Below are 12477 nucleotides of genomic sequence, written 5' to 3'. Positions count from 1 at the left end.
TTTCAATACTCAAATTAAAAAACAAAACAAATTAAAAAAAAAATCTAAAATCTCTGGTCTTAAAATTGGATGCAGTAGAGAAATTATCCAACCCACCAATATAATTATATATATATATTGCATGCATCATGCCTACAAGGCCAGGAGTAAACAACCGACAATTGTTCGAGTAGGTAACTTAAAGTTACACTCAGCGTCGTATTCTAGAACTCTACTCAATCATACTCAAGTCCCTGCCATTAGGGTCGTATTTCCAGTGCAATCAAGACTTGACCATTGAGTAGAGTTCTAGAATACGACCCTTAGTATCAAAATATAATGCGGCGGAAAGGAGTGGAAGCGAATTTTTGTAACGATATTGTACATAGCGTAATGAACTTTATTGTCCATTGTGTAACGTACAAACTAGATACGAGCCAAAACCGTGAATCGATAATAGGTAAACTTGGTCATTATTAATTTATAGTAAATCTCTTAAAACCGTTTGACTTTAAAGCAAATATGAAGTTACAACCGTAATGAAATCCATTTTGAACTTCAGAGCTTGAATATACAGAGATTGAGTTTCGGGAATGTATGAGGAAGTCATCACATTTGACAACGGCTTTTTGTCTGAATTTTAGCTTATGTTGACCGCCTTGTGCTTGAAGTGTGGTAGGTCCCTAAGACTTGACATTTTACTTTCAAGTTCAACTTGGATCCCAAGCTACGTCCTCAGGTCCTATACCAAGGAAGTCGCCGTCGAACAAAAGGACGGAAGTACCTCTCATTTCATTACTGCCTCACGGTCTGTCAGTTACAAGTTAAAATTAAAATTTTGAGTTTTAAAAAGATTGTAATACATTATTGGTTAAGTTTTTTAAAATATGACAAGCAGTTTGACCAAAATCACATGACATACTTTAAACAAAAACATTATTACGTTATCGGTGACATCGCATAGAGAACAACACAAGCACATAGAAAATTCATAAGATCTGCTGCCTCGATCCATTGCCGAGTTGGCAGGGCGGTATTTTTTTATTCTATTTGTTTTGTTTTATTTATAATACCAAGTGTTGAGACGGAAAAGTCATGCGCCTGATGGTAAACGACACGCCTGTCCATAACAGTTGCAGTGCCACTCAGAGCTTTAAATTCAAAGATCTGAGGTGCACTGCCTCAGGGTGATGGACCCTGAGACATAAGTCGAAAACTCCCATGTGCCTGTAATTTCACCAGCACTTCAATACCGAAACGCAGTAATGCATACATTACTGCTTGGCGGCAGAAATAGGTAAGGTGGCAGTACTTCCCTTGACGAACTCATTCATAAGGAGCTGCTACTGTTTATTTGAACATTTTTTCCCCACAAAATTCGTAGTAACAGTGGATTAAATAGCGCTAATAGATTTAATAGGCGCAATGTTGCCACTAAATTAGCAGAAACAATTGTTTAAACAGCAACCCTAAACCGGAAGACAGAATTTAATGCCAACGATCATTGACTTACAATTATATGGACGTCGGGTCCGCGCTAAAAAGTGTCCGCACTTGTAAGGCGCTAAAATCGTATACAGAGCGCCAAACTCCGCTTTAGTTTTCATTTGTTCTACTGACAGCGCGATACTGCGATGACATTACAATTTAAATTTCGAATAGGTTGACTTGGGACATTTTTTTCGTGGTTTTTGTATTAGACCCGTCGTCCATTTATTTGTAAGTCAATGCCAACGATATATCTTTTGCCCTATCCAGGCAGTTTAAAGTTAATTTCCATGAGATAATGGCCAAACTTCTGTTACATAATAGTTTATGACAAATATAAAAAAATAAATAGTACTAAAGCTAACCATACTAATTAATTATTAAAATAACATAATAAGCATTTTTGTTTTTAAGCTGAAGAAATAGAAGTGAATTCTGACAATAATAAAACTTTGAAATAATAATGCTTAATGTTCAATTTTATCGTTGCATGGTAATTTTAAAAATAATAAAGAGTTCAAATATATGGGGTGAAAAAAAAACACGTGGTCCAAATCAGTTAAGCTTTTAGACTTATCATTGTTTATGTTGTCAGTAGGAGAATTAAATTCTTTCAGAGAACAGTCCAGATCTCGCGGATGCGATCTTTAACAAAGCTCGACTCTCATCTAAGAAGGTTTACTAGCTCGTACATTATACTATAACCATGTACGTAGCTTAGAAATTAAAGTAGCTCAATTGACAAGCACTTTGAGCTACAACTCTTAATTATTTTTCCCAGGTCATGATTATTAAAAAAACAACAGTAAATATTCTATTTTGAAAAAGTGGTATAAGGTTGCCTTGTAGATCGAAAGTTATAAGCTGTAATTTGGTGTCATACTGAAAATCATTTATCTGAACGTCATTTAGTTTTAGTCTTTAATGTAAAGATTTTAAATTTTACTTTTATATGGAACGCGATGGCAGGACTGTCCTCCCAAATTAGACCAATGTCGAAACTTGATATACCTAAATTGTCAATCTTTAGTTTTCAAAAAAATATGAAATTTAGTATTCCCGGAACAGCCAGTGGATTTAATTTGAAAAAAAAAAAAATTGCAAAATTAAAATTAGTTTTAGTTTGTTAAAAATAAAAAATAACATAAGAATTGTCACATTTTACAAGGGAATGTAATTCTTGTAGAGTTAGCATAACAAGGCGCGACAGGGACATAAAGCTATTCTTGCATAGAGATCCCGCGCTTTATGTCGCTCTCGCGCAAGTCGCTTCTTGTTGTGCTAACCCTACTAATAAATTACTTAAAACTGAAGTTTTATATTTCAACTCTTTTATGGTCGAAAAGTAAAAACGGTTAGCTATAAATAACTTTTATTTATCGATCAGGTGCAAGTGTTCAAATAAAACGATATCACTTGATAGTGACGATTAGGTCGTGGATGGAAAATGTTTGCCTAAAAGAGAAACTAACTTACAGAAATTTTTTTAGGGATAATTGAGAAACCCTAAATTTTTTTTGTGATAAAATAAAATAGATAAGATTCCTAAAATTATACATTTAAAAACATTATGCATTTTCTGCATAAATAAGGACTTCCTTATCCGCCCCTTAATAAAAAAATTATATTCATAAAAGTTCATATAAAAAGTGATCCTATACAGGGTGTAAATTTGAGACGGGGCAGCAAGGCCAGCCACCTTAATCGTTTTAGTTACAGGAAAACAGTTCTACCACAAACACATAAACAGTTCTAGTAACAAAATGTATGGTAAAAAGTTTTTTGCGATTTCTGACATTTCGAGTACTCTTACCTCAGTTGGTCCCATAGAGACTATTGATCCTTAAAAGAGACCGGATCGAATGGCATAAAAAAAGTTTTGTGAAAATTGCCTTTTATCTTGCTGACTGTACCAGTTTTCCTAAATCTGGGAATGCCAGTCAAAATATCTTCAAAATTCATGGATAGTCTTCTAGAACCGTTTTCCTGTAACTACAACGATGAAGGTGGCTGGCCTTGCTGCCCCGTCTCAAATTTACACCCTGTATAACCTTATATACTATATTTATTTACAAGCCATATGTATATGTTTAGGTACATTGGAAACAAACAAGTTTTAGGCCGTACCTCGTAAGTGCAGGAAAAATATTTTTTCTTTCAAACAAAATCTTTTATTGTAAGAAACAAAATAATACCGCCCTAGGGCGTAAATTTGAAGCGTAAAAATATTGGAATGGCCAAAAAAATGCAATCAAAATTGGATAACAGATATTCAAAAAGAATACTTTAGATTATTATTATCGCATTAATTATTTTTTAAGAAATAACAATGATATGTCGCACCCTTGGTGTAATAAGGTCACTACTCCAAAATGATAACTTTTCAGTAGGGATTTTTACAGATACTTTACTTTCTACGAAAGAATTTAGTCATAAATAAATATTAGACAACATCATACACGTTGCTCAGGGCGTATACTCCGATATCGTATCGTGTATTGTCAGACATTCGTCAGAAACAATTACTGTCAAATAAGTAATATTCGACTAAATTGAAATACGCATGACCCGAATGAAGCTTCATTGACATTGTCTTTTGCTATGGCCGAGTGTTATTTATTTGAACCCTTGATTTCAAAGTAAGTAACTAAAGCACTTGTATTGTGGAAATCGGAAACAACGACGGTACCACAAACGCCCAGACCCGAGATAATATAGAAAAGTTAGTTTTCTACTGACCCGGCCTGGGGTAGATCCCGGGACTTCAGAGATGAGACACTATGATAAACCGGTCAAACCACACGACCACGGAGGTAATCGATAACTTTTTATGTTTATGTAGGAGGGTTTTCACACATTTGTTTCATGTAGTTAGTGTTATTTTTATGCTTTTCATGTGATATAAGAACTTTTGACGTATGATCAACATGTGGCTTTATTTACCAAGGGTACGATGAGAAATCGGAAGAAATATCAATACAAATGTGGTACGTTTTCAAATTTTTTTGCTGTCTCTCCTTACTAACCAGATTATCTGAAACACAAAATAATCTGTATCCAAAATAATCTGTATCCAAAAAGCTCTGTTTTTTTATACAGAATGGAAAAAATCAATGAGACATTAGTAACTTCAATGCTTAAGACTATTAATTTTAAATGGCGTAATATCGCGTTTTTTAAGTCGGTTAAAAATAAAATAATGTTTTAAGTAAAATTAGCTATTAAGCATTTATTAAGGTAGTAGTTATTTATTAAGGTAGGGTAGGGACCTTACCCCTTCATGTCTCATTGATATTTTTTCACCCTATATATGAATTTAAGTCATTTGTTGAAAAAGTGATATTATGGTAAATCGGAAATACATTACCGTGGAAGGTTTACCAAAGATTAGCTACGGTACTAAGTCAGGAGAGAAGCGATATGTATGGAATTTTTATATACGTTATATGTAATGTTATTTATACATAGGTAATATATATTTTATTTACAAAAAATGTGAGTTAGCTGTATCTTCCTTAGAGCTATTCAACGGTGTACATGAAAATATTTAAAAAATTAATGAAATTATTACTTTCTTACTTTGTAAAGCATTGACGGAATGTGAGACAAAATTTTAAAAAGAACGTTACAATGTTACCATTTTGCAAAAATAAGATTTCGGTTCTAAGTAATTAATAAAATTTTGTTCAATAATTAGTCTATAACTGTGATTAAAAACTACAATTGTAAACAATTTACAACTTATTTTAAGTTTATAATATAATATTCATTAATTGTAAAATTACATTTTTATGTGCAAGATAATTGGTGCATACACTGATAAAACTTTAAAACGGAGTTTTGACAACCATGTAATTTGATACGCGACTCGCGTTCAAATCACCTTTCAAGAAATGTTAGCTATTTATTTAGGCGTCTAACACACACGTAGAAGACAGTTGAGGCGCTTTCAAATTAGAATAGAATAGACATTTATTGCAACGCCACAACACATAGATACAAAAAACACTAAAGAAAAGAAAGACTAAAAGAATTAATAATCAAAATAAATAATACAAAAAACAAAAAACCTGAATATAACGACTACAAATGTTGTATTGTCATTTGTGCGGTTGTGGCGTACGCAAAAGGACTTAATTCAGCATAAGCCACAGCCATAACTGATTGTGGCGTTTCATACAACAAATTTCAAATAATAAATATTAGGCAACATCGCATTCGTTGCTCTGATCCTAAAGTAAGTAAAGCACTTGGGTTATGAAAATCGGAAACAAAGACTTCTTCAAGTGACTAATTTGAAGGCGCCTTTAGAGTTTCAAGTTACGCGGTTACGAGACTGGTATATACCAAAGATCTTATACATACCAAGTTTAAGTAAACCATTCCAGAAAATATAAAGCTTAAATACAAATTACAAAACAATTCACTCCTTGTGCTGGGGCAGTAAACCGCAACAGCAGCAATTGAAAACGTCCATAAAGTTGATCCATATTGCCAATTACACACATCGGCACATTTAACGGAACAAAACAGGACAGAGGATATTACATTTTTCAATGTATATTTTGTGCCAATTCAATTGAAATAAGGTATGAATTGCGATGCTCTGAGATCAATCTCGGAGCATCACGGCGCATTTCTCTCTGCGTCTCAGAGTACTGAAATTTATACCTTATAACAATTGGAATATAGCATAAAATATACATATCCTGTCTTGCCGTCTGCCGGTTTGCGCTGGTATAAAAAGTGAGAATATAAAACAGTACTTTAAATTTCAATAAATAAGAATTAGTTACATAAAATAGCAATTAAATTAAAATCTATTAACGTCGATTTAGTCCAGTCTTATTCAAAATTTATTGAAAAAAAAAAATTGAAATTTACCAATAACCATTTTTTTTTATTTTGCGACAAAGCAGAAACGACTGCAAAAAAAATGATAGTTTAAATAAATGAAGATTTAAATAAATAAAAATAAAATTTTTCAATTAAAGTTTACGATTTTAAAATCAACGAAGGCAAAATCAACATCAAACAAAAAACAAATGAATGACTTTAAAAAAAAAAAAAAATTCCATTTTCAAAATAGACCTACAATAAAAAAGTAAAATAACCGGCTAGGTTTGTAAAAACAAAAACAGTAAATTATTTTGGAGATTTTACTTGTGTTCCGCCATAAGTGCCGGTGTATGTACAACACCTGGTCATGATCTTCGGGGATGGTTTACTTACACAATGTGTATGTCGCACTTACATAAGTATTGCTTCTTTATTGTCAAAATTTAAGCAAGCGAAACATATTTATTAAATGACAAAAGTAGAATTTTAAACTGGTTTTAACACGTCGTTAGTGGAGATGTAGTTAAAATTGTAGGTCTGCAAGAATTTCATAACACGTATTTTTTTAATACTAATAATTTCGTATGACAATCTCCGTTTGGCAACTACTACCTCGCCGCGTTCATGACTCATAAGTTGTGTAATTTTAGGGCTACTTTCTTTAAATTCGGTGACATTTTTTTAAATTTAAATTTTCTAGAATATTATCTTATACATACTTAAATAATAAAAATTGCCACCGAAATTAAATAGTGAAAACTAATCTGAAAATTATCCAATTAATACGCTATTATTATAATGAACAACAATATTCCCTATTTACAGAACGTTAAAAAATCTAAAGTATCAAAGAAGTTTGTTTCAGTTGTATCAGGTGTTGCCAGCAACAATTTCCAAACTTGCCAACTTGTCCTGAGTTCTTGTAGACCTTATCTATGTATACACATAATTTGCTGTGTATTAAACTCGCTTTGTACACCTAAATGTTGACAAAAAGCGATATTCACTGCAAATTACAGAGTGAAATCAAATTCATTCGTCAAACATTGCCAAGAAATTATAAACTTCTTTTGATATCAAAAACAATCAGTATTCTATTATTAAATTCTTCAAGTTCGAAACTGGAACGTTGATTCTTGAAAATTATTGGTCAATATATAACCAATCACAAACGTAGAAGCGCTCCACATGATTAGGATTGGTTGAAATGTAAAAGTTGTAATGTAAAAGTTTTATTATTTTATTGTGAAATATTATTTAAAAATTATACTATAATATATATACTTGAAAATTTTGAATAATTGAACTTGAGATTAGATAGTGAACACTAATCCGAGAATCCTAATCAAAGAATGGCCGTGCGTATGGTGATGAAGCTACATTTACTTTGAAGAAATTACGCAGCTGAAAAACACACAATTACGCTTGACGATGACTAAGACAGACAGGTAGATTAATCAGAGAAAAGAATAAAACACGTCAAACGCCTAACCACTGCACGCGTCGCTAATTACTTTCTCGGTTTGTTCTTGTCTCAAATTACATCGTACAGTCTACAGCACATCAAGCTATATAATTTTGTTCGAGTATCGCCTCCAGTGGTACGGAACTAAATGTGTAGCTTCATGTGCTGCTATGTGTACAAACAGTCACTTGTAACTTTTATTGATTCAGGGGTATTGATATAGGGGTAGATATCTAGTTAAAATACATTATAAGCGCCTGATCTGAGCTTTTATAAATTGTTACCTAGGCAATTTAACTTTATAGATTGATTTTCTGGCAAAATTTGACTTACGAATGCGATCTTCGACTTCCCGGTGAGATAGACAGAAACTGCATTTCCACTAAATGATAATGGTTTTTTATGACAGTGTATTAAAGGTTAGATAATTACATAATTACTTGGCGTAAGTTCTAATGGGCATAAGGAAGACGCGCATTGCCTGGAGCCAGCTCTACGTAGTTGGCGGGCAGCATGCCGGTGCGGCCAGTGCGGAGGACCTGACCAGTCATCCATCCTTCATCAATGCTCGTCACGTTCGAGATTATATCACCTTCGCGGAAGGATACCTGGAAATAATAATAACAAATCAAGTACAGCAACGTACAGATAAAACCACACAACATGAAATGCAACAAAGATCGCAAGTCACACACCGATGTAAGCCACACAACATGAATATTGTAAATACTGTAGATTTTTTTTACTAATTTTATTGTACTATTATTACGGTTTTGAAGTTTTGTATTACTTTCTGAAATGAAAAGCTAGATCTTAGAACGAACAAGAGAAATTCTTTCATCGGAGCAGCGTTGTGCAGGCGCGATGTATCCGTTCGTTTTTCTCAGTTTTTTTTGTTTAGACCGTTATCTCACCACAAACCCCGCTGGTCAGCTGACCCCTCAGACACTTACTTACCTAATATTTCAACTGATAGACTTGAATCCAAGCTCATGAAATGAATTTAAAAAATTTAACGAAGGTCATAAAGTCGCGTACAGATATTAACACGTTCCCTGTGTGACTGGAAATCAGAAACTGACCCCTTACGTGCAATTTTTTTATTTTGCAAGTTACGTTATAATTGGTATATATTAATACATTTATGGATGAAAAAATCATTTCTATAAACCCCCTTCATTTTCTCAATTTTCCCAAGTGCCCCACATGTGATACATGCACGTATGACTTCCTTACTTGGTGCCACATTAATGGTGCACGCACTAGTTCTTTTTTTGTGTTTTATTTTGACATTGATAATCTGGCAACACTGGTTAAAAAGTCATCCGGTACCACATGCTAATAGTCACAATTTTTGTGGTCCATATGTGCAAGTAAATAAAGATGATCTAGCTTCCACGTGGAAATTTTGTGTAACGCTTAAATTTATAAAGGGCTATGCCTATGCACTCACGTATCGTTTGGACCTCGAAATGCACCATATATGTATGATGCATGCACAGGGAACGTGTTAATGACACAACAAAGGGTGTAAAGCAACGTATCGATGTTAGCAACACAGCATGAATTATGTAAAATAGCAACGTAACAAAGGTTAAAACAAATTTTACTGTCTGGACGAGCATTTCGCGATCCCTTTTAAACAGACTTCAAAAAAGGAGCAGGGAGTCCCTTTCCAACAAAAGAATCATCGACTTAGGTTCAAAAATGTCGGCGTAATCGCATAACATTTACACAAAAAATACAGATGAATTGAGAACTTCTTCCTTTTTTGAAGTCGGTAAAAAACTGAAACCTACCTCATCACTGTCGTTCGCTTCGTAATCGTACATTGCAATGTAGACTCGCTGAAAAAAAAACGACATTGTTAATATTTATTTCTACACATACTTGTGTCGCATGACTAAATTAAAGAAATTAATTTAGTGATGCGACACCATTAGTATTAGTTAAATTAAACACTTGCTGCAGCTGCGCTTCTAAATATTGTACGAAAATTAGTAGTGTCGCAACTGCAGCGCTTTTAAAAGCGCCTATTTGAAGGCTTAGTGAAGCAAACGCGCAGGTGCGTGTGCCTGTACTATGGTCAAGTATTAAAATTAATGACATTTCATTAATGCTTTTACAGTTTCTAATTAAAAAAAAACACCATATATACAGGAAGGACAGCTTTAAAGATCAAATGTACATTCAACTCTATGTTACTTATAATAAGATCGGTCAAAAGTACAAAGTGTAGTATGCTGTTGAAGGCGAGTATTCTGTTATCAAAATTATACAAACGATAATCGTAGAATAGAATTTACTATAATTATTCTTCTCTCCTATTTTTACTCTGTTTTCAATATTGTATGTTTTTTTATACGCCTACCCCTCTTTCTTCTTTCGTGGTGGTTATCTCTGATACAAGTACACGGCACGACATTGCTAGCAGCAGCTCTTGTTACTCCAATAAATGTTATAAACTATCAAGTTTACCATAGTGATAATTATGGTAATTATCAATGATAATTATGATAATGATCACTTAGAACCCTAATTAGAAAATTATCGGCAATATTCCATTGCATTCAGCCTGATGTGGATGATTTCTCACATACCTGGTTCTGTGTCTGGTGGTTGGTGGCAGGTCGTGGCGGCTCATCCGCCATTGGGTCCAGATCTGACACGCGCCCAATCTGACGCTGCTGCTGCGACGCCGATTGGGATGGATGAGCTCCTGTAAATTTATAGACAAATTTTTGATATTGTCAACTTGAGAGTTTTTATTTTTATTATAGAAAGGTTCCTGCTCTCGGATTCGCCGTTAAGTTGTCACATCGTTATTGTGACGTAATTTAAAAAAATCGAAATGTTGTTTAGTCGATATTTCTACAAATAAAGGTCCTTGAACGCGAGTGAATAGTTACGGGGACATTGGTTGAAGTAACATGAGTGGGCGAGTAATTACTACTTAAGTGGTTAGGGACTAGCAGAAGAAGAAAAAACATAAGTGTAAACATAAGTAAGAAAAAAGGTATGTGCAATGGGTGACACTTTATTTTTATACAAAATTGAAGCATTGGTTGTAACTAGAGCGTATCAATTGAAAGTGAGATTCGAGAAAATTGAAAATAAAGTTTTAATGTCTTATATCTTTTTAATATTTATACAATGATTCTTATATACTTTATTATTTATTTGTCCTATGATTTATCTAAAAAAATCAGATGTTATTCTGGTTTTAACTGCCTCTGTGGCCTAACGGTTACCACGCCGGACTGCCACGCAGAGGTCCCAGGTTCGATTTCCGGGCCGGGAGAAATATTTGTATGGCCTACATTTATTTCTCTCGTGAGTTTGTGGTTCAATAAGTGTGTGTCCATGGCACCCACGACACAGGGTTTCCCTAGTGCGGGGCTATGTTGAGTGTACTTATTATTATTATTATTTTAAAACAATTAGAAACATTTGAAAATATTTATTTTTCCTTGTATTATCCGCCCTTGTTGCACCAAACCGGTAATATAATGGGGCGTTCGCTTTATTATTGGTATTTAAAGAAATAAATTGTGAATCAGTCTTATTTAAAAGTTACATTGATAAAAAGTTAAACGTATTTTTAATCATTCATTAAATTTGCTGCATTGAAATGAATCGACAGAATCATCTTCAGCAGGTCCCACTGGCCTCCTAAATGCTCCATGTAGAGGATGGAGTCGCTCGTTTTAGACATTTTTTTATGTTAAAATAAGTTTTTACAAACTGCAAGTGGTAACGTGTCCGAAATTCGAACGCACATTTATAATGCACGCAACAAGAGTTTTTGTCACAAGATACTTGCTAGTGTTTTACATGTTTTGATGCGATAACATCAAATCGGGCTTTGGGTGCCGAACGCCCTTGTTGTTCCCAATGCTTTAATTGTACCTGACGTAATTTCGTATAGTGTTAGTAGCGAACGGCTATAGAATGGAATTCCCCGCCTGAAAACTTATTCCCTAAACGTTATGACTTGGGCCTTTTTAAGAATAAAGAGTGAATAGGCGTTAGGTGTGCATATTCCATCATCGACCTCATCAACACATTCCATCAGGTGAGACGGAGGTCAAATACGCACCTATACTACCATAAATAAGACAAAAATCTATATATATTAATATCGAACACAAAAAAATTTTCTTCGACCCGATGGGACTTGAACCCACCACCATACTGCATCGTAGCGCTGCTGTAACCAACAGAGTTACAGGTCAAGTTATCGTGTTGTCGAAATTCTCCTATGTGTTTTTGTTATACATAATAATAATCAATAGGTAATCTATCGAGTTCTTAGGTTTTCGCGATTGTTATACATAGGAACATTGACTTACAAATAAATGGACGACGGGTCTAATACAAAAACCACGAAAAAAATGTCCCAAGTCAACCTATTCGAAATTTAAATTGTTATGTCACCGCAGTATCGCGCTGTCCGTAGAACAAATGAAGACTAAAGCGGAGTGTCGCGCTCTGTATACGATTTTAGCGCCTTACAAGTGCGGACACTTTTTAGCGCGGACCCGACGTCCATATAATTGTAAGTCAATGCATAGGAATGAAACTATTTTTCCGGATTTAAATCGCGTATATTTGTTTTTTCAAACAAACCGACGTTTCGGGCCCTTTACAGGTCCCATGGTCACGGTTGACTGAGTCTGCGACAGTAACCATTTGGCAGGGGAACT

General features: G+C 34.1%; 1 protein-coding gene across 1 annotated transcript; it reads right to left on the bottom strand.

Moving 5' to 3' along the window:
• Positions 1 to 7395: 7395 nt before the first annotated feature.
• LOC113239267 (LIM zinc-binding domain-containing Nebulette-like) lies at positions 7396 to 10490 on the bottom strand (the record flags this gene model as incomplete). Its single annotated transcript, XM_026476188.1, has 3 exons — positions 7396 to 8379; positions 9571 to 9618; positions 10372 to 10490. Coding segments are annotated over 3 exons (323 nt in total), but the record flags the coding sequence as incomplete, so codon positions are not given.
• Between the last annotated feature and the right edge of the window lie 1987 nt (positions 10491 to 12477).

This window comes from Hyposmocoma kahamanoa, unplaced genomic scaffold (assembly GCF_003589595.1).
Source record: "Hyposmocoma kahamanoa isolate Upper Pololo Valley unplaced genomic scaffold, ASM358959v1 99729, whole genome shotgun sequence".
Classification (NCBI taxonomy): Eukaryota; Metazoa; Arthropoda; class Insecta; order Lepidoptera; family Cosmopterigidae; genus Hyposmocoma; species Hyposmocoma kahamanoa.
The sequence above is the reverse complement of the archived record's forward strand: the minus strand, read 5'-3'. Positions and strand labels throughout refer to the sequence as shown.